The 26,552-nt window shown below is 41.1% G+C and overlaps 1 protein-coding gene across 40 annotated transcripts in view; it reads right to left on the minus strand.

Annotated features, from left to right (window-relative positions):
* The window catches only part of SRPK2 (SRSF protein kinase 2), a 228,861-nt gene that overhangs the window by 129,567 nt on the left and 72,742 nt on the right, over nt 1-26,552 (minus strand). For 17 of the 40 annotated variants that reach the window (XM_070617112.1, XM_070617103.1, XM_070617101.1 and 14 more), the window contains one exon: nt 3,314-3,377. The exons of 20 other annotated variants lie outside the window; for them this stretch is intronic. In XM_070617112.1, the coding sequence (XP_070473213.1) occupies nt 3,314-3,351 (38 nt within the window). In that variant the 5' untranslated portion in view covers nt 3,352-3,377. Of the gene's footprint in view, nt 1-2,724; nt 3,530-26,552 lie in introns of those variants that run through there. 3 more of the 40 variants (XM_070617113.1, XM_008534754.2, XM_070617105.1) reach the window with 2 other exon arrangements.

Genomic DNA, 26,552 nt, shown 5'->3' on the forward strand with positions numbered 1-26,552 from the left:
CACCCACTCTACCTCATAAATTTCCAAATCTCAGGGTGTTCTAGCTAGGAAATGGCAAGAAAAAAACCAAAACCTGGAAACCCAGTTCTTGCATCAAATAAACAATCACTGATTTATTTATTTATTTTTTGCATTAAAGGGGGTAGATGAGGAAGTAAACTGTGCCTGGCCCTCTCCCTACCACGTTTAAGAGGAACACATTCATCCATTCCACAGGCATTCAACTGAAAAGAAAACACCTGTAGTAGGATTTACTCCTAAAATCTGCAGAAGGGCACTCTCTTGCAAGGGACATGTCTTCCTTTTAAAAGGCAATAATAACATACAAATCAGGCATCGTTAATTTTTTTATTCATTCAATAATGTTCTCTGCCTTTAATTTAAAAATTAAGCAAGTTGACATTTTTCCCTCTCTCCCAAAACATAAAACCAAAAAATTAACTGTAACTTTCTGTCAGCCCGTTGGTTTTTGTCACATGAGTCAGCCATTCTGAACTGAAGTGTTCCACGCCTCCCCCATAAGATGGCATTCTGCTGTTAAAGGTAAAAAATACCTTACATTTCAAGGTGGTATTGAGACTTGTTAAGAAAATACATTTTCTAATTTAGGCCTCAAAACAACCTTCAAAATTCCATTATAATATGACTTCAAATCATGTGTGTATTTTTCAATGAAGGATCCTTAGGAGCCTACAAAAATAAGTTAATTTTTGGTTTCGTTTTTCCCATTATATAAAGTTGTCTGAACAAAAATTAATTCAACTAATACTAGCTGTCACTAAACTAGCAATTCCCATTAAGACAGTTAAAAATACGAGATGGAACAATGATTAGGGACATCACCTCACTGTTTAGCTACCCTATCTTATTCTCAGAAGAGCAGCTTCTCCACTCGTGTCTTGAAATAGCAAAAGATCATTCTATACTGCAGACAGTGAACAAAATTAATTATGGCAAATGATAACTTCTGGTTTCTTACAAACAAGTAGCTTCTCCCCTCTTTAAAGAAAGAAGACAGGGTTTCTTCATCCTTTCCACCAATAAACACAGGGGAATTCTGACCATAGGCAAATTCCAAATATCTTTAAGACTCGAGCCATGCCTCAAACAACTAACTTGAATTAAAAAACAGTCAAAGGCTTTTAAAATTTAAGTGACAGGTGAACAAGGAATTGAAGAATATGACAGTAACACTACATGACACTATAGGCTATTAAATTTCTGGGCAGGATGTAGTGTTGCTAGGCCATGAATTTTTTTTTAACTTCAGATTCCTGTTTTTCAAGTTCTCCCAAACATATTGAAAAGACAAATGATTTGACTATTCATCACTGTATGCCTTTAAAATAGAGGAGAAAAAAAGTACAACTTCTATTTTTAATATATTTTAATTAATGAAACAACTTCTATGTTTGCAAAGTGTTGGCTGACCCATAAGCTGCATTTATGACCCATTAAGTCAACATATCACAACTGCCATACATCTAAGCACCCCCGAAAGAATAACAAAGCAAGCAGGCTCTGGGAAACCCGTGTGTGTGAAGTTGTCATAAGCATTGGGGCTGATTTCTAAACTTCAAAATCACGAGCACATGCATCCTTCCTTTCCATCAAATTTAACAACAGGAGCTCAGGCAAAATAATAATAATTAGCAGTAGCAGTAGTAGCGTTACTAAATGTAATCACCGAAATATTTTAGAATCTTTCCTTACAAGATTGTACATTTAAGCAGAAAAACCTCACCCATTCTTGTTTCTCAATAAATTCATCCATTCTGTTCAACCCTCAATTTATCAATAGAGAATACATGCTATTCAAAAAAGCTCACACAATTATCGCTGTCATCCCATTAAGAATGCTCTTCCTCGTAACAAAACTCTAACGTTACAGTCGGCACCGGACCGTTCCCTGTTTACACTGCCACCCTCTCCCCTTCCCATTACCACCATTTTACCGGCAGAACATTCACAAGGAGGAAGATTGTTTTTCATCTCAGCAAACAGACTGTTTAAAATCGGATGGCTAGCCACAAACCAGAAGTTAGAAGCTACATAGAAATAAACACGAATGTGAATAAATTGTTCTGTTTTCAATCCCTAACGAAAGCAGTAACATCTTCCTTATTTGTAATGCCTTAAATTACAGCCAGGAGCCTTTCCCCTAATTATACTAATCGATGGATTTAATGTCACCATTCTGCCGTCAGATCGCGTCCTCCACACACCGGTGGACTTCAATTAAATCCATTTCACCACACCAGGTTCTTCACCTCATATTTTTTTCCCATGTTTTTCCTGTATCATTCCTTAACTCCAAAATTATTTCTCCATAATATTTTCCTAAACATTAAATCTATGAAGAAAAAAGATAACCCTGAAAACTAACCATGGAAAAGATAAATCAACACATCTTAAACACAAAATATCAGCATTAAGTATAAACTATTAGATAACCAAGAGAAAGGTAAGCATCAACTGTATGCCCCAAACCTCAATTTAAAACATTATGTAGTATATACAATTTTGGTAAACACAAGTGAACTCAATATTTACATATCAAAATAGGCAACTACAGCCTTATTTATGACTTGAGATAGAAATACCTTAATTCCACTTATTAAGTAAAATAGCCATTTTAAGGAAATATCTCCTTACAGGTATAATCATTTGATTGACAGATAAAATAATTGCTTTAAAAATACTTCTGAGTCATTTTGTCCTTACCTGCAGGCATGAACCATTACTGCATGCAGTGACTGTTCCATTTCCTAGCACAGACTTGAAGAGGCATCATCTCTTTCAGAATGTGACTAATCTGTGGGTTTGCAATTCTTAAGCTATTTACAAATGGCACTCCCTTTCCACATAAGAAAAATATGTATTAGAACCAAAAGCCAAGTATTTTTAACCTAGACCTTACAAATAATGTTGGTAATTTCTTGTAGCAAAAACCTCAAAATGCAGCAAGAAAATCTAATATTAGTATTTCTGTAAAGAAAGCAAGATTTTTGTTTGCTTTTTAGCTAAGTAAATTATTTTTTAAAGCCTTCAACAGCTGTCACACATGAACCAGCAGTCTGCTGTGTTATGGTGTGCATGCTGCAGCTGATTAAGCTTCACTATTTTTTAAAAAATCAATTACCCTTTGCAAAAGCAGAACAGTTTGCCCAAATATACATCTTCAATACAGCACAATGACCGGCATGCAGTACAATACGTTATACAGCAAACTTGACAAGGAAACAAATATGTCCTGGTTTGTTTCTTAGCAATGCTACACCATTAATTGTTCATGCAAGAGATGGAGCTGTACCTTTCTGAAGAGGACGACTTCTCAGAGTTAACTGACATCAGCAGCTCAATCTTCTGCTTGATTTCTGGAAAAATCAGAAAATATTCACAACCGAGATTGCCTGCCCTTGCTTTCAAGCCTTATATCAAGAGATTTTTCTTCTCTAATCCCTTTTGTTCAAAACGAGGCCACAAGATTCGCAGCACTTCTGTCAGGACTGGGATTCAATGGTGCTATAAAGGGGAAAGCTCCAGAGGCACCAGGCCTTGCTAAACTATGCACATGACTGTTTATGAAAGCAGGAAGTACCATCGCCTCTAAGTGAGGGGTGTTTTCTTTCTTAAGGTAGAGCTGGCACGGCTCTACGGGCAGATTGCAAATACAGGAGATTAAAATATAAACTACAGATGCTAACAACTGGATTCAATATACTAGAGAATTTGAGAAGCCCGGGTAATAAAGTTACAGGCTGTAATGAACCAGACATGCAACCCTTGGCTACTTCTATTTCACCAGCCCTGAAAAATATGGCTCAGTGAATCATTTTTGTCATTTAAGAATGAAATATTAAACCAGAAGCCCAATTTATAGATTAAAAATTTCTTAACCTTTATTATAATTTCTTGACTGTCTTTAATTAAAGATATATTTAAAATCTACTTCCTAACTCCTTTAGAAAAAGACTTCCATTTTACACCTTAATTTTCCCCTCCTCCTTCGCAGTACAGCACAAGTGAACAGCAACACCCAGTTACCGAGCAGATAATATACTTGTCCTTTTAGGATAGGACTGGCAAGGCCATCTACAACAGAAATCTAAGCGCCAATCCAATCTAATTAAAAGATTAACTGCTGATACTGATTCGGAAAAAATGGTAATAGACTAAAAGAGAGGGAGAGGTAAAAATAAGAGGGAGAGGGAAAAGAAAAAAATTAACATATTGCCTTTAAAATACTGATGACTAACCCAACGTATATAATTTTACATGAATAAAACTGACGTGGTCCTATCACCTGGACTATTTCACATGTAAAGCTGTTTTCCTAGTCATAATAAAAAGTCCACATACTAAAATAAAAAACAGTGATGCTATAGGCAGTCTCAGGATTTCAAAGTAGACCTCAATAGCTGCTTTTTTTAAGGGTAAAACAAATTTAATTTTTAAGAATTCTGATTATAGAAATTACAGGAATATGAGAAGACGCAAAGAAAAAAGGAATAAAAATTAGTTGTGTAAAAATACAATGGACCCAGAGAAGAATAGTCTTCCAAATTGCTTAAGCTTACAGCTTCATCCGATGGGCATTATAAAACCGGCATGGCTATCTGAGGAGGGGATAAAACCTACCAGAGTCTGTAGCCAAACTCTAACCACTGGGGAGGGCACACAGCACAGGGGTTCACTGAGACGGTGACAATGACACTTACCTTGAGGATTCTCAAGTGGGTAACAGAGCCCGGCCCTGGCGCCATGGCCAACGCTCAGCAAGGCCCTCCCGCCGTTCCAATGGAGCAGGGTGTTTAAGAGCCCACGCTCTGCCCCAAGCAGTCCCGCACTGAAAGCAGGCTCCCCCATCATCTGAACAGCCATGTGACCTTGGGGAAATTACTCCAACTCCCTAAGCCTCCGTCTCTTCTCCTACAAGATGGCGATAATAATTCCTAGGCAAAGGGCTGCTGTGAGGATTTAATTAAATATCCACGAAAGTCACGTGGTGTGGTGCCTGGCACACAGTAGGCCCTCTCTGCCTACAAGGTGAGAATTTGCTAGGTGGTGCCCAGCAAAAGATAGCAATCCGAAATAAATGTTTGTTGAATGAGTCAGTGAGGCACACTAGGTCTACCCTATTTTCCATGGCTTCTCCATGGTTCTAACCCATCTTCTCCCTCTTACTACCAACCCCAACATCCACCTTGTCAGGACCATAGTTTTATTATACGTGGGAATTTAACTTTAATCTCTATCTCAGTCTCCCTATTTAGAGAATTATTCTCAGTTTCTCAGCTACTCATTTCAGAAACAAGGTTACACTTGAATTCTTCTTCATTGCGGCAATTTTTCATTCCAAAAGGATGAAAGTTCACACCCAATGTATCTATATAAAATCTGTCTTAAACTGAAAAACCCAAGATTCAGCTACACGGCTCTAATGGAATTGATGGCCATCTTACAAACATCAGAAAGACAAGTTAAAGACTAAACTATTTTCTGGCTGGTGACTTTGGGTGCTCCAAATCAAAAAGGTTTCACACAGGGGGCTGGCCCCGTGGCCGAGTGGTTAAGTTCGCGCACTCCGCTGCAGGCGGCCCAGTGTTTCGTTGGTTCGAATCCTGGGCGCGGACATGGCACCGCTCATCAAACCACGCTGAGGCAGCGTCCCACATGCCACAACTAGAAGGACCCACAACTAAGAATATACAACTATGTACTGGCGGGCTTTGGGGAGAAAAAGGAAATAAAGAAAGAAAGAAAGAAAATCTTTAAATTAAAAAAATAAAAAGGTTTCACACAATACATGAAAAGGCTTCCAAACATCATTTTCTTCAAACCTTCAGATTTGTTTATAGCTGCAAAAGGAGTAAAAGGTTCCACAGTGTTCACAAATGCCATGTTAATATTGTATCCTCTGAAACCCACGTACTCCATCCATGCTACTCTCTACTCCTCCTTGTCAAACCATCCATGGGGCTGATTATTCCCCACACGCATTAAGAACTCCAGAAGCCCTGTCACTGCGTTTCATTCCACCGCAATACCTGCCATAACCTGGGGGATGTGACGTTCATCTTGACACGACTTCGAAAACCGTTGGCTAAGCACCTTGGTCTCCTCAACAGTCTCATCGTCATCTCTTGAACCTCTGGTCACCTGAGTCACCTCCTACTAGGACCACACTTAGGACACTCTCACACACTGCAAATATTTCCCCCAAATTAGTTGGCTGTTTTTCTATTTTATTCACACTATCTGGGATCCTGCACTTTATTTTTCTGAAACCAAGCCCACCAATCTTTTCCTTTATGAATCATGGTCTTCCTGTTAAACTCCAACTTCCCCCACACTAAAATTTTTTAAATCAACATCCTATTTTCTTCCAAGATGCTTTATAATTTTATTTTACAAGTAAATCTTGGACTCTTCTAGAATTTACGCTGGTCTATGAATTGAGGAAGAGATCCAGTCTATTTTTATAGGTCCCATTTTAAAACCTTTACACCCCATCCCATTCCCAGAATTCTAAATTGCTCTCTTCTCCACCACTCTGTGGTTCTTCCAAAGCAGCAGTCTTACAACTGTATAAATACGTATGTACACAACCATCCACCGCCTCCACTTATACGGTCAGGCCACTTCCTTATTTCACAAAGAACATGAGTGAGCGGTACCTGTGCAGTTTGAATAAGCATATCTAAAACTATGGTTAATTTGATTTTTTTTTAGTCATAATTCTGTCTTAACTTCTGTAAATAACATGACAGAATGACATACTTCTTTGTTTTTCATGTTTTGTGTTTCTGTGACTCTCCTCCCGGCTCTGAGTTTCTTGCTGGACCCTCTTCTTTAACCCAGGCCTTAAACACTGGTCGCACTCACATGACCCTCTCTTCACTCAGTGACTCTGCTACCGACCCCCTGACATCCACAACCATAAGGGCAATGATGATGACGAAATCTGAACGTCTAGCCCAATACTCTGTCCTGCAACCCAGAACAATCTATCCTTCAGCCCCTACTAGGCATTTTCAGCTAGATGACCCCAGACACCTTGAACGCAATGTCTACAGCATGCTCATCGACGTCTCAATCTAACGTCTTCTGGGAGAGTCTTTACCTCAGTGAACAGCAACACCCCCTCCGAGAAGAAAGTTTTGAGGGACCCCAGACTAGTACTCCTGTCTCATTCGGGATATTACCACCATTCTCCTTTTTTATATATTTCGTGCTCCAGAAACACGGAGCTCTACTCAGTGAGTCCCCAAACACACCACACTTTCTCACACCGAGTCTTTTCTTACACAGAATGTGCCCGCAACGCCACTGTACAGCCAGTTTCCCTGCACACCCACCTCACTTTTCTAATCTCAGCCCAATCATTACCTCCTCCCTAACGTCTTTCCAGACAGAATACAGGCCTCCTCCGCTGCCCCTCTGATCAATCACATACATTTGCATTACAGAATTACTAAAATACGTACACTACTTGTCTGACTCCCTCTGAGACCATACCTCCCTTAAGGACAGGGACCTGAATTTTCCCTTCAATTCACATTTACTTGTTGATACTTTCACGGTTTTCTTGTTCTAGTTTTTTCGTGGCCTGTTCTAGTCTAGTTAGTGTTAAAGTTACAATCTACCTAAGTTAGTTTCCTTATTCTTAAATACCCATTTCCAGATACAGTTACTCAGTCGGGATTCAAACAACCGCAGAGCTAGAAGGATCCTCAGAGATCACTACCTAGCTGAACCACATGAATTTATAAAGAAGCAAGTCGACGGGAAAAAATGATAAACACCTGGTGGCAACAACATTCTTCACCTTCTCCAGAAGATTATTGTCTCTTAGATCTATCACTAAATTTCCAAGGACCTCGCAACCCAAGCAGAACATTCCGGCCTTCTTCTAAACCAGCTTCTTAAATGCTATTTTCTCCTATCTCCAATCAATTAAAATCATCACTAATAGTCGGCTTTCTTGATTAAAACAAGTGATTGGTCTATGACATACTCTTCTTAGTCATCACCTTAGACACCAAAAAAGAAAAACTAATTCGCTGAGATTTCCCCGCTCATTCTCTTCCATCCAACCTACCAGATCTTCTTCATGACGCCTTTTTATCCTCACTATACTCACACTTTAAAAGATACTCAAATTGGAGTAAAATGGAAAGACGACGAGTGTAACTCCTCAGTTAGTGGCCTACTATCTCCAGCACTTCACTTTTCCAGGACTTGTGGCACCCTTAGGGCCATGAGTCCAGAGCTGAGTCAATCTCTAAGAACCCTGAGCAGGAAGAGCAGCGACGGACAACTGCTCTCAACGCGAAGTCCCCTAACGGAGGGGTTCAAAGACTCAGCCGGCCTAAGAGGGACACTGGGCAGCCCTGCTTCCACCCAGGATCCCAGGGCAACAGCAGCGTAAGATTAACACAGGGACGCCCTGGAGATGATACGCTCCCGCGTCCTTTCGATCACTCAACATCAGCATGAGCTCAGACAGGACCCTTACTTTTATGACGTGGAAATTAAGTAAGACATAATAATCAGGCAGGTGGTTCTACCTAAATTCTTAGGCCTCTGCCGTTTTTCTATGGGTGTTATTCTGACAGATTTACTAAAGTTCCTTTCACTTGACAAATTCTTTACGTGATCATGCACAAATCTGATTTTATTTTGGGTACACATGAGGAGGGTTTTTTTAAATTACTGCCTTACATACATTTGGAGCCATTTCAGGCTACAAAAAACAGGTGTGTGGTCACCTTACCTCCGATGACAGGATAATGCTGCAAGAAAACATCAGAAGTTAAGAACAGGAAAATGCCTCAATAAGCCTCAGAACCAGAGTCTTCTTCAGAAGGCAGGGCAGCTCCTGAAACTCAGTTTACGCTACCAGTGTTCAGAGGGATTGCTCTCCACCTTAACGCTTCACCATTCTGGCAGATCAACGCCTCTCTGACCCTAATTCCATTTCTCCCGTCACTACCAATTAACTGCTTCTCCTCTCTATTTCACACGTTCACAGATTCTACCGACTCAGGATACAGGCTTATGGCCTTCTCTCTCGGTGTCTCAAACTTAAGCCTAAGAGTATTTTTAAGGAGCTCCCTTTTAACGCCAAAGAGGGCCTGCAGACACTTTTCTGGCTCAAATGTCAATCCCTGATGGTACCATCTGGGACCAAGCACTGAGGTCGTGACCAAGTTCAAGAGACTGACACATGAGAGAGCCTTCACAAAGGGGCAGGAGTACGGTAAGCTCTGGGACATCCAGGAAGGCTGAGGACCAACTGACCAACACCCTGAAGGTCAGTCAGCCTAAGAAGAGTCTGTGTCATCCCAGCACGCGCTCTTCAAGTCTCCTCTGTCAGGACAACGTACACAAAAGCAAAAATTGTGCAGACAAAAAAATCACTAATGAACTGACCATTCAAACAACCGTCCCTTATCATCAGTAGCCTCCACCCCTACTCATCAAACCCCTTCTTGGTCAGTCTCTCACTATGGTCACACGGTCCAACAATTCAAGTAAAACAAATCCAGAACAAAGGGCAAACTGAAAATCAGCTACAAGAGACGACACACTTGACAAAGTTGATAAAAGATACTAAAGAAATGTTAGGATCCCAGGCAAATTCGCCGACAAGTAAGGATACTAAAGGAGGTAGGAAGGTTGGTCAGTGATGAGAAAAATCAACACGGACAATAACACACTAAGTGTCTCAAGAACAACAATTATTTGATTATCAGAGACTAACGGGGAAAATAATGAAACTCTTAAACAGTCTGCAAAAATGTCCATCATTATAACTGTGCTATAATTTAAAACACATCCAATCATGTCATGATATAAATCTCAGTCTGAAAACGTATGCCACAAACAACCAACACGATACATTCTGTGTTCATTCTAAAACTCACTACTACTTTTCAATTACAACTTGAATTTTGTTAAATAAAATAAGTGCACTTTCAGAATCTGATTTTCTTTTTCAAGATAAAGTCTCAATTCTACCCCCTTCCTTAAAAGTAGTCCTTTTCCAGTATCACATTTCCCCCTGCTACAACTCCACAACAGAACGACTTGTGCTCCTGAATATGGTACAATGCGCTCGCTCGGACCTCTCCATCTGGGCGGGGTGGGAGGAGGGGCACTGGAGGAGGACAAGGAGGTGGTCTCGGGCTCATCAGGTTTCTGATTTAGAACTTAGCAGAAACTTCATTTACTAAAGGAAATGTTTTTCCTTCTGTCACTTTTTAAATTATTATTCTGAGTGCAATTTATAACCCAAAAGAAATACTAGTTTAAAAGGAAACGTTTGTTACTGATTTCCAAATTCCAGCAAGAAAAGTGGGTGAATCCCCTCAAATTAGGATTCCCATCCTCACCCAGCCCCTTCTTGAAGCCAGCAAGCAAGAAAGCAGAGAGAAGAGACCGCTGCTGGGGCTGCGTCTGCACCAACCCCAGACCCCAGATCACCCATCCTAACACCGCAGGGAGCAGTCATAACTTCGCAGTTCCGTACAGTATTTGTTAGCATTGTCTGGTTATGTTGATGTTGAGGAATTTCAGGAACAAGTAAATACAAAAATGAATCAAAGTGTGAAAATACAAATGTTTAAATAAATGCCTAATTTTATTAGCCTCACCATCACTGCCTTCTACCAGCCATGAAACATAATGAAACTAATCCCTGAAAACGGTCTGCAGGTTTCTCACCACAGCAGAGCATGGTTAATAGTTAATCCAGCCGCTAAACAGAACAAAGGTGCTCTTACCCTGAGTCTGCGGGGAGAAGAAACACAAGTTCTTAGATGACCGAGCTGTTACCCTCAGGGTGACATCCAACGCTCTGCTCACCACGAGGCCAAGTTTTAAAGCTCTCTCATCTTACACTTACTAAGTAAGTATCATTTGTATATTTTTCTAATACAATATTTGAATTTTAGAAATTACATCATAGAATAACACTTAGAAAAAGGAAGTATTTTTATAATCCTAAAAATAGTTTTTCATACTAGATATTAATATACAACTGAAACTACTTGGTTCTGTAATATTGTGACTTACAATGTCCTAAATTAAGACAGTTTAATTTCATGTACAATTTTGGCATATAAGGGACTGTGAGTTCACCAAGGAAATGAAAGCCTGCTTTCCAACTCCTTTAGGAAGCCAAGGCCCACTCAACCATCTTAAAAAGAAACTTCACTATGTTAAGAGGTGGCAAAATTACTGTATAAGGCTTATTTGCATGTATAAGAAAAGAAGCCGTATCAAAATGGAATAAGGAGGAATTAGTGTCCCTAACTCCAAATCCACATTAACTTTCAAACTCAGGAACTGAAATGGATGTGATATAGTCCAGTTTCTCCAGCCTTCTACAGTCCCTCAGTGCCGAGAGGTACTGAGCCAGGTGCTACCTGAGCAGAGGGAGGAAGAAGGTGTCACAAAAATACATAAAGCAAAATTCCCTCCCTCAGAGAGGTCACAGTCTAATACCCAACATTTAGCTTGACCATCAGGCTTATTTAAACCCTTGACATGAACGAATTCATTTAATCCTCACAATGGATAAGGTAGGTACTTAATATAATCACCATTTTACATGCGTGGAAACTGAAGCTTTGAAAGTCTAAGAATTTTGCTCAAGATTCCAGAGCTAAAAATTTCCATTTTACAATAGCATCAAGAAGAATAAAATACTTAGAAATAAATTAGCCAAGGAAGTAAAAGACTTGTACACAGAAAACTATAAAACATTGTTGAAAGAAATTAAAGACGCAAATAAACAGAAAGACATCTTGTGTTTATGGACTGGAAGACTTCTTATCGTTCAGATGGCAATACCCTCGAAACTGATCTACAGATTCCTACAATCTCTATCAAAATTCCAACTGCCTTTTTTGCAGAAACAGACAAGCTGACCCTAAAATTCATATGGAAATACACGGGACCCCGAAGAGCCAAAACAATCTTGAAAAAAGAAGAACAAAGTTGGAGAACTCACACATCTCAATTTCAAAACTTACTACAAAGCTACAATAATCAAAACAGTGCAAAACTGGCATAAGGATAGACATACAGATCAACACAATAGAACCAGAATCCAGAAATCAACTCTCAGATTACAGACAACTGATTTTCGGCAACAGTGCCAAGGCCATTAGATGAGAAAATAACAGTCTCTTCAAAGGATGATGCTAGACAATTGGATATCCATGTGCAAAGGAATAAAGTCGGATTCCTACCTCATACCAAATACAAAAATTAACTCAAAATGGATCAAAGACCTAAATATAAAGGCTAAAACTATAAAACACTTAAAAAGAAACGTGTATAAATCTTCAGGATTTTGGATTAGGCCAAAGTTTCTTACATATGACACCAAAAGCACAAGGAATAAAAGAATAAACTGATAAATTGAACATCATAAGAATTAAAAACTTTTGTGCATCAAAGGACACATACTATCAAGAAAACAAAAAGATAATCCAGAAAATGGAAGTAAATTTTTGCAAATCATATATCTGATAAGGGACTAGCATTCAGAATATATAAAGAACTTTCACAACTCAACAATTTTAAAAAACCAACAACCCAGTTAAAAAATGGGCAAAGGATTTAAATAGACATTTCTCCAAAGAAGAAATACAAATGGTCAATAAGCACATGCAAAGATGCTCACCATCATTCGTCACTAAGGAAATGCAAATCAAAACAATAATTAAATACTCCTTTATATCCACCAGGATGGCTATAATCAAAAAGACAGTAACAAGTGTTGACAAGGATATGGAGAATTTGGAACCTTCATGCATTGTTGGTGGGAATGTAAAATGGTACAGCTTCTTTGGAAAACAATCTGGCAGTTATTCAGAAAGTTAAGCAAAGAGTTACCAAATGACCCAACAATTCCACTCCTCAGTATACACCCAAGAGAAATGCAAACATTTGCTCATACTGTTCACACAAAAACTTCTACGCAAATGTTCACAATAATGTTGTGCATAATAACCAAAAAGTGGAAACAACCCATATGTCTATCAGCTGATGAATGAATAAACAAAATATGGTATAGCCATACATAGAGGAATGCCACCACACGGATGAAGCTTGAAAACATTATGGAGAGTACAATAAGCCAGACACGAAACACACAGCGTATGATTCCACTTAGATGAAATGTCCAGAACCGGGAAATCTATAGACACAGAAAGCAGATCTAGGGGCTGAAGGAAGGGAGAGTGTCTGCTAAGACACACCAGTTTCTTTTTAGGGCGATGAAAATGTTCTGGAATTAGATAAAGGTAACGTCTTTACAACATTATAAAAATGTGCTAAAAGCCACTGAGTTGTACACTTTAAAATGGTTAAAAAGGGGATTTATGTGAATTTTATCTCCATTTTATTTTCTTTGTTTTTCATTTTTTGTGGGGTTTTTTTTTGAGGAAGATTATCCCTGAGCTAACATCTGCTGCCAATCCTCCTCTTTTTGCTGAGGAAGACTGGCCCTGAGCTAACATCCGTGCCCATCTCCCTCCACTTTTTACGTGGGACGCCTACCACAGCATGGCTTTTGCCAAGTGGTGGGATGTCCGCACCCGGGATCCAAACCAGCGAACCCCGGGCCGCTGAGAAGCAGAACGTGTGAACTTAACCGCTGTGCCACCAGGATGGCCCCAATCTCCATTTTAAAAAAAGATTCCAGAGCTAGTGTGTGGCTGGGCCAGGATGAGCATCCAGGCGGCTAGCTCTACAGCTGTGCTGCACAGCCCGCACCCAAGGAGGCCGTCTGGGGAAAAAGAACGGTCAGAGAAGGCGTTTGGGCTTGGGCACTAAGGTTAGGAGGACTCTGCCAGGTGAAGAAAAGCCCGCTCCGAACAGGAACACGGCACAAGCAAAGAACTTGTAGGCCATCCGAGTTGTTCTGGTGACCGGCAGGAGTGAAACAGGCACCGGTGGAAACGAGGTCAGAAACAGCGGCAGGGGCCTGTTCCTAGGGCATCCTATAGGTCATACAAAGAAGTCCTGGGTTTACATAGGGTAGAAATATAACCAACTACCTGGCCAAAACTAAAACGAGAGATTCAACAGGTGAACAAGACTTAGAAACAAGTTTGTAAAATCTTTACCGTGCTGGGGAGGCAATATTAAAGTGCACGGAGCTATTTCTAAGGCTTGTCGATTCTCCACGATTCATTTCTGCCCACACAGTACCCCCTTAGGAACCTTGCCAATTATCACTTCTCTCATTTGTAAATCCTAAAAGTCTCACCTCAAGCATCAGCCAACCTTTATTTCTATAAAAATCTTCAACAGCAGCAAGCAATAGTAAAGTCTACTTCCGAGCCTCTGCTGCTTTACAAGACGTTACAAAGGACCACAGACACTTCAGCACAACAGACGGAGGCTACTGTACGCTTGTCTTGCTGTCTGAGAGATTTCCCACCAATTACACGGACACGAAATCTGAGCTAGTTCACACGCAAGACTCAACAAACAGGGCCTTAAAACACAAAAAAACCTCAGCTTTGTTATATCAAAGTCACCTTAAATCAATATTCCAGAGTACACGTGCTTCATCCTTCTCATCTTTAGCTATGTCTTGGGTTGCTAGTTTCTGGTCTCTTAGAATAATATTTTAAGCACAAACTAATGCCTGACGTTTAAGACATTAAGATTAATAATAGCTGGATGTATAAGAAATTGCAACAACAGCAGCAGCTAACATTTCATACCAGTCACAATGCGTCAGGCATTCTTCTATTACTTTACATATAATAACTCTCTTAGTACTCCCATATCCCTCTAAGATAAATATTATCATCTCCATTTTACAGATAGGGAAACTGAGACACAGAAAGGCTAGGAAACTTGCCACAATTCACAGAGGCAGCATGGTAGAAGGAAGATCTGAAACACACATGGACTATGCATAGTCCCAACCACTATGCTCTCTGCATGTCTGATTTAGAATGTCCTCAAATTTTTCCATAATTAAAAAGCTGAAAGTCATATATATTAACAATATGTATGAAAGCTATAACATAATCCTACAAATTCAGTCCTATTCAGACGTAATGTTTATAATCTTGCTGTTCCCTCCTAAAAATAATCTACTTCTTCCTGTCAACCTTAAAACAATCATTTACTATACCCATCCACTGTACTAAGTGCTTGGGGGGACAAAAAGTAATTACTTTACATCAAGAGTCTAAAGAAAACCAGAAGCTTCTGCTGTATTTGACTGCATCTCACGGGGTAAGTTAGGTACTGAACTGGCACCGGGTAATGTGGGCATTCTAAGAAAGTCTCAGGATGTGTCTCTTGTATTTAACTTTGCTCTTCATGGCAAGGGCCGCACGTCCTGATTCGCAGACCTACTACGTCACTCTCTTGGGGCGATGAGGCCTAAAAAGCCCTAGCGGTAACTCTGCAGCCAGGGCCGAGAATCACTGGCTTCCCCTCGGCCGCGTCCTCCCTACCGACTAAAACGACAATATTACAAATACACAATTCTTCTCACCATTAATCAATCAGCCAATCGTGCCCAACGATATCCTACTTACTGACTTCAGTATAGGGAATGCTTGATAGTTATAATCCGGCAGTCCCACTTCTTCCAAACCTAAGCTGAGAAAACATTCACACGTGTCCTGGGAGAATCACAGAAAGATGCCCGTTGCAATGCCGTGTGCAACAGCAAAGAAGGGATAACAACCCCACTGTCCGATGAACCACGGCACGTTCATAACACACAGCATTTGAAAAGAAGGAGGTAGATATACACGCCCTGACCCATCTCCAAAATTAAGAGAAAACTGCAGCTCGCAGAATACACACACTGTGATACTTTCGTTATAGATATATATTTTCACAGGAGCATATATACATGTACATAAATGAAAAAGGTGGGAGAGAAGACACTCTAAAATAATTAGAGAAAGGTCTTCCTTACTTCTGGAGATGGGACGTGGAACGAGGAATGGTGGCTGGGGGCTTCTGCCTTCATCTGCTCTGGAATTTTTTTTACAGGTATTCATAATTTTCTACGGCCGGCCCTGTGGCCGAGAGGTTAAGTTTCTGCATTCTGCTTTGGCGGCCCAGGGTTTCGTCAGTTCAGATCCCGGGTGCACACGTGGCACCGCTCATTAAGCCACACTGAGGCAGCATCCCACATAGCACAACTAGAAGGACCTACAACTAGAATATACAACTATGTACTGGGGGGCTGCGGGGAGAAGAAGAAGAAGAAAAAAGACCGGAAACAGAAGTTAGCTCTGGTGCCAATCTAAAAAGAAAAAAACTTTAATTAAAAATAATAATCATTTTCTCGGGGTCAGCCCCATGGCCAAGTGGTTGATTTCAGCACGCTCCACTTCGGTGGCCCGGGTTCGGTTCCTGGCAGACCTACACCACTCATCGTCAGCCAAGCTGAGATGGTGACCTACATACAAAAAACAGAGGAAGACTGGCACAGATGTGAGCTCAGGGCAAATCTTCTTCACCAAAAAATTAATAATAATAATTTTCTTAAATAATGTTAAGTGTTGCTAAAGGATATCCCATTTAAAAGAAATCCCTTTGTGGTTACATGGCTTTCAAAAGAACTCTGCAAAAAAGACTGCCATCACACCATTATAAATAGCCTCCAAAATGCCAATTTTCACTTTCAAATAAAATTCACAGTTTAATCAAGGTCAAAGCAAAGTTCTGTTGGAATTTTGAGAGTGTTATACTGAAGAAGAAAAAAAAAGAACATCTCAATTCTTCTGACACTGTTACATCAGAAGAAAGGGAGTCTCATGCAGGTTGTACAACTGGCATTTAGAGCTAGCTTTAAAAACTAAAATCAGTTTGTCCCTTCTAATTCCATCATGAGCATATTCTTAAAACAAAATAAAATTGCTGGAATAAATTGGTGAACTGAAAAAATACCTATCCCAAAATAGAGGTATTAATTTAGAAGCCCCAAAAATGATCAAGTCTCAACTAAGGGATGGAGTGTGCTTATGTACCATCCGCTGCTGCTGTAGAAGCAGAGATCCCACAGATGAGAGCTGAAGAGAAGACTGAAGTCTGTAAGTAGAACCATCGGAAGATTAGGGTCCTTTTGTAAGACCGTGTAGAGGAGGAAGGCACGTGCCAGAGAAGCTAGAGCCCAACGCCAGGGAATATTGCACAGCAAGAACACCTTTCACAAAAGAACCAGCAATAAAGAAGTAAGGGCAAAGAGCAGAGCTTCAAGAAATTCTAGTCTAATGCTTTAAAAAAAAAAAAAAAAAAAAAAAAAACAACTTCCTTCCAGTCCTATCTCTATCTATTTTAATAACAAAATGGTTCCTCAGTTTATACTGAAATATACTAGCCAGTGTATTTCAACTCATCTGAAGTACCCAACTTTCTCTTTTCTTCTAAAGCCTAAGTGTCTGAAATTTGGACTGAGACTACCAGGGGGCGGGGCTATCACCTGGACTGACCGCAGCCTAGTTCTTGAGTTAAGGAGTGGGTATTAGGTGCCTATTTTCTTATTCTTTAAACTTCCATTCATATTTCAAGTATGATATGCTTGAAAGACTTCATAACTTCAAAATAAGTTTTAACCAGAAGAATCACGGAAACATGTGCCCGCAAGGCTGGAACCCTGTTTCTCCTAAAATGACGGCCTGGTTTCCCCGCTGCTTTCGAGCGCGCTCTCTCCCCTATTTCCTCCTCTGAAGTACAGGCAAACCTCAGCTCCCGGGGGCTTCGAGGAACGAGCGATGCTGGACAGCCACGTGCTCACGGAAGTTCAAAGATGACCTCTTACTCAAGCCATTCTGGATTGAAACAGTCACGTTTGATTAAAAAGTAAACTAAGCATAACAAAGTTCCTTGGCTGCCGCAAAGCCTGTCATTACTGGCACCACCCTGACATTCTCAGGTCCTCGGAAGGTAGCTGACGGTCTGCGTCAGCACCAGGGCTCCAGGGCTTTCCGCTTGCAACTGCTTCTCTGTCTTGTCCCTTACAGTCAGCCATATGTCACTACATGTGTGCACTTCTAATTAGCTCATTCTAACCTGGTGAGAAAACTATAAATAGGTAGTTTTCCACACTGTACATAACGTTTTCCTTAAACTATCTAGAACACTGGAACCTTTGAGTCCTACGTCAAGGCTCACATAAAGAGTCCTGCTCCTGCTCTCTTCGAGCGTCTGCAATGGTCATTCTTTCCCCAGTGACCAGCTCTATACCGCAGCCCGCACACAGATACAGAAGCATGTCAGCTTCCTCTAGATTACAGTGTATTTGTATTATGATGACAACGGTAACTCCTGGATTTGGCAAGGATTCCATATCTTTATCTTCAAAAAAACACTATGAGGCAGATACAAACATCATCTCTATTTTATACAAAGAGGAAAGCCTGAAAGGTTTGGTAACATGTTTAAAATCACCCAGCTATTTAAGTGGCAGACACAGAACCTGGCCCCAGGTCGGCCGAACTCTTAAAGTGAGTGCTATTATTATCCACAGTGACATACTGGCCCTGCCGAACTGAGCTAATCTCTCATTTTCAGAAAACCTGAGGCAGAGAATGCACTATTCCAGTTCATCTTTTCTAGCCAGGCCACACCATCCAGCAGATGAGGGACCCCGGCGGACTGCCTGCACTGGAGACAGGGGGCACACCCAAAAGGCCGCCAGTGGTCATCTCCAGTCCACACCATCCGTGTGCTCACAGCTCCTGACAGCCCCAGGAGTCAGGGGAGTGTGTAACACACATCAGGCATGAGCGCCCAAGTTCAAGGAATGGAAAGGAAACTTCCGCAGCTGGGCCACGGTTCCATCAAGCCCCACAGCACCCATCGCAAGTTTCTGCTCCAGTTCCACTCATTACTCAAAGTTTTCTACTCAAAATGTTAATTACCTACTGTTTACCAGCACTGTACTTAGGACGGTGTGAATCAAGTAAAAATCCTGTCGAGAGTTCCTCAGGTCTCGCCAGAGGTTCTGAGGAAAAGAAACTCACACTGAAATACTTCTTCCTCTGAAGGCTCCTGTCCCTTTGAAGTTACCAACACAGACAAGGCTATGCCTGGATCTTTGTCACTTCGTAAATCCTTTTTCTCTATGGCCGATGACTGCAACCTTCTCTAATATTGGCTTTCCAGCAATCAGTATTTTTCTTTAAAAAACTTTTTAAAGTTTTGCTGCTTAATAATCTTAAGTAACCTTTCCCTTACTCTAGACCTAAGCTGTCCAAAAGTGTAGTCTACCAGCCACTTTAGCTACTGGGAACCTGAAATGGGGCTACTCCAAACAGAGATGTGCTTAGCACAAAAACAGAATGAAAAGCATCTCATTAACATCTTTACACAGATTACACCTTGCTATGATACTATTTTGGATACACTGGATTAAACATATTATTAAATTATATTATTGGATTTATAGAATATTATTCAGCTATAAAAAAGAAAGAAATTCTGACAGACCACAACATGGATTAATCTGGAAAACATGCTAAGTGAAATAAGCCAGACACGAAAGGACTAGTGTTGGCTAATTCCACTTACGTAAAGTACCCAGAATAAGCAAATTAAGAGACAGAAAATACAACAGAAGTTACTAGGGGCTGAGAAGGGGATGGTTCAGGCTCCACAGTGCAGGAGCCTTACTCAGGTGGTAAGAGAGGCTGCCAAAGATACCGCAAACTATCAGTACAGAGGACATGAACACTGCCAGCAAATCAGTTCATGGTTTTTTACATATCTCTAATGAAGCCCATAAGGAGAAAAGTCTAGCAAATCAGTTTGCTACCATCCACTTAAAAGATAAATCTTATTTTTCCCTACGAAAGAATGGATCTGAAGAGAACAAGAATACTCTGTGAAATCTCCTAGTCATTTCCACAAACCATTCCACAAGTGCTTTTTAACAGGCATCTTCAAAATGCTCTGACAAACACAATCAGCTTTGTGCTGAGGGCACTTCTCTGTATAAAAGACACAACTTTACAAAAGTAACACAATACACAGAGAGGAAACAAGATGACGTTCTTTTGATTTATAGCACCCAGTCCTCTCCACTCAACATGATTTCCAAATCTCAATTTATAACCACCTTGCCTGGCTTCTAACCAAAGAGACACACTGAGTTTTGTCTCACATTTCTTAAGGCAATGAAATAGTTTTGCACCTCTGAACATAGACGAGGGTATGTTGTAACAAATTATTCCCAATTAGTTTAGTTATATAAAGACATGTCTTTAGAAAACAGATTCCAAATGTACCAAGCAAATTTACTAAAACTCAAAAATGCAATGAAGTGTGAGAGAGAAAAATTACAGGGAAACAAGAAAGAAAATATAGTATAAATCCACTGGCTTTACAAGAACTAAAGAAATCCAGTCTCAGGAAGCCAGAGGAGAAAGAGCATCGCAGCCATCCTCATCCTTAAGGCAGGCTCACAAAGCTGTTCACAGACAATAGTAACGGTAACACCACCACTAGCAGCGAACACACGTCCAGCTCACTGCGTGTTATTACCTGTTGTGGGGGCTTTCCGCCTCTCAGCTCATTTAACCCACACAAACCTTCCCCGGAGTCAGTATTATGATTACCACCCCTCGTTTACTATGAGGAAAACAGAGGCACAGTGAAGTTCAACAATTTTGCCTGAGGTCACACAGCTAGCAAATGGCAGAGCTGGGAGACAGACCCAGGCGAGCTGGCTCCAGAAGCCACTACTGCACACTGCTGCTCATAATATTGATAGTGGGTTCACAACAACATTTATGGTGGGGTTCAAGTGTCAAAAGCCAATAAAAAAAAGTGAAGACTAAGAATACTTAGTGAGCACCCCCTTCATCCACCCACTGGGCATGAAGATAGGGAATCTTCAGTAACAACAACTCACAGGTGCGATAAAATTGTCAAAATGAAATCAATTTTACTTTAGAAATAAAAAATAAAAACAAATGGACTGTTAGAAATAGCAAACGAATGGCCAATCGCAGATCTTTGGTTCTACATGGAGTTCAATAACATATCGAGAGAACAAAATGCCGTAGACCTAGGCTCCACAAACCACACAGAGGGGTCCGACCGCTGGAAATGCAAGGTAGGAGGCAGCGGGTCCGTTACATCCTGCACACTTTCCTTTACCATGAACTGTACACTTAATGCTGTCTTAGTCAATGTCTGCCAAGTTTTCAACACACACTGGCTTCCCCTGATACAGGGACCATCACCTCCATCAGATGGGCCAACATCCGGCAGCCTCCCCCCTTGTTTGTGCACTTCTACAGAAGACTAGGCAGACAGAGGTCCACACCAGTCACCTGAAGGCCTTCAGAGAGGATCACATGCTGGCAAACTGGTGTCCCCAAACCTGCAAAGTTTTATCAAGCTTTAACCAAGTTAACAAAACCTGTGCTAAATCACCTGCATCAATTACTTCCGTTTTGTTGAGTTTTAACTAGGGTATAACCTACAGACTGAAAAATTCACCCTTTCTGCAAGTGTTCTGTGCGAACAACACAGGCGGTTGTTTAACCACTCCCACAGAGAGACACAGAAGAGCTCCATCCCCCAGGACACTCTACAGCCAACCCTGCCCACCCCAGCTCCTGGCAACCACCCATCTGTTTCCTGCCCCTATAATCTTGCCTTTTCCTGCACAAATGCACTTGTACCGTCTGTCTGCTTCTGAGTCTAGCTTCTTTCACTCAGCATAATATACTTTAGATTCATCCATTTGTTGCAATGGTATGAAATACTTCATTTATTTTTATCGCTGAGCAGTATTCCACTGTATGGATGTATCACAGTTGGTTTATCCATTCACCAGTTGAGAGAAATCTGAATGGCTTCCATTTTGGCAATTGTGAAAAAGAAAAAAGAAAAAGCTGATATAAAATTTGTGTACAGGTTTCCATATGAAGCTGAGTTTTTATTTCACTTGGGTGAAACCCAGAAGTGGGTCACAGGGTATGAAGTGTGAGGGGTCCTGTGGCTCCATGTCCTCACCAGCACTCGGTGTGGGTCAGTTTCCTATTTTAAAATGTTTGCAGAAGTATCTCATGGTTTAACTCACATTCCCCTAATGACTGATAAAATGGACGATCTTTTCATATGCTTCTTTGCCTTCTGTCTATCTTCTTTAGTGAAATGTCAGATTCTTTGCCCATTTTTTTTTAATTGGTGTCTTGTCTCATTTCTGATTTTCTGAGTTTGCAAAGTTCTTTATATATTCTAGAGAAAACTCCTTTATGTGATTTGCAAATACTTCTACCAGCTTGTGGCTTCTCTTTCTGTTATCTTAAAAGTGTCTTTCAAAGAACAGAAGACTCTGATGGAAGTCTATTCATCTTTTTTTTTTCCTTAATGAATCATGCTTTTAGTATCATACCTAAGAAATCTTTGCCTAACTCAAGTCGTAAAGATTTCCTCCTAATGTTTTCTTCTAGTAGTTTGTAGACATTTAAGTCTATAATCTATTTTGAGTTAATTTTTTGTATATTGTGCAAGGTATCAATTATTTTATTTTTACTGCCCTTATCACAGTATTTAATTGACAAATGTTTTCTGAGCACCTATATTTGGCCTAGGGATGTAAAAGACAAGAAGAGGGGATAGACTAATACAGGAAACAGCAACATAATCAACTCACTAAAAGACGAGGTGAGCAGTGTAAAAACATAAGTGCAAGTACAATGGCAGGAGGAGGGACCAAGCAGCTAACAGCCGGGAGGGGTGGTATTGACGCTGAGCAACAGTTCACCAGGCAGAGAATAACATTCTAGGAAGAGGAAATACCACAAGCAATAAACAAAGATGTGAAAGAATAAGGCTTGTTCAGGAAACAGCGAGAGCGGAGGGAAATTCTTCTCGACTACTTTGTATTCACGGCAGACACTTCTGCATGCTAGCATTTTTGGCAGGACGTTTTAGGGGACTAAAAAGCTAAAACCCCACTAAACAAGGAAGCAACAAAATTCAATCCAATCACTACTACAATATAATAATCTTTCTGTGTCAAAATTATCAAATAAAAGGCCCCTCAGGATAGCATGGGTCAGAATAAACTGGCAACCGGCAGCCTAGAAGAGGTCGCCCCAGCCCCTCCCCCAGCTCACTCCACTCCAGCCCAGCAGGGGAGAGCGAAGGCTGGGGCCCGCCCCACAGAGCCTGCCGCCGGGGCCTCCATCACTGATCTCCCTGCCACCAAGACAACCAGCACTGGCACTCCTTCAGCCTGAACTGTGCATCCACCTTCCCAGACCCTGTCCAGCTCAGGCAGCCAGGGCTATCCACATCACCAGCACCACTGATCTGCCCTAATTTCCCAGCTCCCTCCCCTGACCCTCTGGGACTACCCCCTCCAAAGCCCACTGGAATTTAAGAATCATCAGCGAGTCCTTACCTCCTCTGGCCCTAACTGGACTGGCGCCCTAAAAGCCCACTGGAATTTAAGAATCATCAGCGAGTCCTTACCTCCTCTGCCCCTAACTGGACTCACGCCCTAGGAGGTGACTCCTGCAGCCTGGGAATGGAGGCCCCTGGACCGCAGGGCCTGGGTGGAGGTGGGGCTGCCCCCCACTGCCCCACAGTCTCACTTGCCCATTCTTCAGACTGGTAAGTGGGTTCAGATGGGAGAGCCAGAGCCTTCCAAGTGAAGTTCGAGTTTCCCGTAACCCTTTCAACTAAAGGCTTCATCCCATTTCAACGTTTTGAATGGCATTTTTTTATCTATATAATTTTTAAAAATATTTTCCATAGAGTCCAGCGAGAGGATGAAGGATAATACTTCGCTTTTCAGAATTTCACATTTTATTATCTTTTTTGAAAAAGATACTGGCAAGCTAACTTCTCAGAAATTAAGAATAAAGGAGAATAGTCAATCTTGTAAAGATAAAGTCAATTGCTGTCTGGATAAAACTGTATCTAGATCCTTAACAGCAAAGCTTTACCTTTGTTATCTGCAGAACAAATAACACTTCCGTTAACTGAAACACTAACCCTTTCTTCTAGCACATCCGTGGCCTTGAAGAAAACCCCGCTCATCCCACAGGCCCCACAGCTCGAGCCCCGGAGCAGCCTGCGGACTGGCAGCTTGCCAAGCAGCCCAGGTTCTCAGGGAACTCGGACGTCATCTGATTGAGTCCATCACTTCTTATGCTTGCAAGTCTTTATGCCACTTTCTGCTATCACCCTTTATCTTCTCATTTTAAGAATATAGGGGAAAAAACTGGAACCTAAAAGAACACTACATCCAACATATCTGTTTCTAGTTAAGGAAAATTAGTACATTCTGATTACTGTAAAGAGGAACTTCTGAAACTTCTAAAGAGGAACTTTAAAAAATTAGAAATATTAACCTTTTCCTATGTTGTACCGTGGGCACAGGAGAGACATAACGGTCCCTTCATCCTACAAGAAGCATAACCCTTTTTGATACAATGCCTTCTAGAAATATGGGTCACCAAAATGGCTTAGCTTAATGTAATCGTAACATTTAGACTACAACAGAACGGACAGGCTGCGTGTCCATCACGCGATCCTTCACTAAGTATTTCCTTCCACTGAGCTTTTGAGGGTTTGCGTGTGGCAGAGTTTATGACGTTTCTGATAAGAACTTGGAGTGCCCTTATTAAACCCTTGCCTACTGACAGGTAGGGATGGGCCACAGGAAAACTCCTGGTGTAGACCCAGCATCCTTTCCCACAAAACCTAACAGTTCCTGGAGCTCTCCTCAGAGCACAGTTTACATTGACTCCACCTATAAGAGGAAGACCTGGCCCAGAACAAGGGGGACCTTTTTAAAACATCCCCCCGTGCAGACTAAGGGCGCGTGCCGGGCGAGTCCCGCGGGTGTGAAGAGCTGCTGGGGTGAGATGTGAACTGAGTGTCTCCGTGGCCTGCATGGTCACATGGTCACTAGAGGAAAAACAAGGAGGCAAAGCACGCCACCCCTACGTGGAGACGACCCGGGAACGGACTCGCAGTGACCGCGTGCTGGTTCTGGCACACGGTCTCACTCAATCTCCTCGCCTGTAACCACCGTATTCTGATTTGTATTTGGGGACCCACTCCTCTCCAACACTCACACTTCCCATGAAGCTGCCACCAACACGGTATCTAAGTGAATGCCCACATCACGTTCCCCAGAGAATGAAGCAGCGGCCTCCGCTCCTGCAAGCCGCACAGCTCTTAGAACGCAGCACGACACTTACGCGGGTCCACAGCACTTCCAGAATAACAACGGTCGTTCTCCAAGTCACAGTGCAGGAGGACACCATCATATATGAAATATAATGTTTAATAAACTCTTTATGCTTCACCCTAATTTAAATGTGCAAATAATTTAAAAGACAAAATATCAGAACAGAAACTAAATACTTTCAGGTAATAAACTTCCAAGTGTGGCTTTTATAGCTACATATCTTTCATCATGACTAGGACAAACTAATGTTTCAACACAAACACTAATGTGACTATAAAATAGAACTGATTTTCTGGCATGATTTATGAAAACAAAGGAACAGGCACAGGAGGAATGTGTGGTAACTCTGCCATGTGCAAAAACTATTTTCAAAGCAAAGCACAACTGGTTTCAGTGCCACCTTAAATTCTTTTTGGAACAAGGCAGAATAAGCACGTATGCACGCTACAGTAAATAGAAACGTCTGGTCCAACAATTTCAGTTGGTTGAATGCATGTGTAGGCTCCATGTCAATATAAAACAAAAACCTTTATTGAGAAAAAAATTCACATTTCATTTTTGGTGGCATTAAATCCACAAATTAAATATATGGAAATAAAAGGGGAAAGCTCTAAATTTTCACATTACTATAAGAAAACTGAAGAAAGTATGACTGATTTCATCATGGCAGCATGATGTACCGAAAAAATCCTCAAAATTAGAGTCAGAAAATTGGGACTTGAATTTTGACTCCTTAGTATCTGATTCCTTAAATTAAGTCTCAGCTTCCATAAGACTGTTTTCTCATCTATAAAATGCTGTCAAAGTAATACATTGATTCACTCGAACTAAGAAAATCTGGCAGGGGGCAAAGAGGGTGGGAGTGAGGGGAATGGAATAAATACATGGAAACTTGGTGAAGAGCGTTCCAAACCTTTTCACCAAGTGATAAAGAGCAGTTAGAACTTGTCTCTTTTGGATCTTTCATGAATAGTTAAAAAAAGAACACTTTGAGAAAATTAGTAGAGCTAATGCTAAAAGTTTTCATAATGACCCGAAAACATGAAATTTGCAATGGAAAACTTTGCCACAGTCCAAACCCAGGAAAACATCCATATCACAATCACAAGTGAGGACAACGTTAACTTGTTTATTTGATCTTGATGGCGTTGCTAAGGCAGGAGCAGCCCACAAAGACCAAGAGTCAACTGGGCCCATTGTTCAAGTCTGCGGGATGCCACAAGGAGTTAACTGTGGCCCAGAAACTGGTTTCATCATCCTGAAAATGTTCTGGCTCATAGTCCGTGAGGCAAAAACAATAAACCAAAAGCTCTAACGACCCAGGCTG

This window comes from Equus przewalskii, chromosome 4 (assembly GCF_037783145.1).
Source record: "Equus przewalskii isolate Varuska chromosome 4, EquPr2, whole genome shotgun sequence".
Taxonomy (NCBI): Eukaryota; Metazoa; Chordata; class Mammalia; order Perissodactyla; family Equidae; genus Equus; species Equus przewalskii.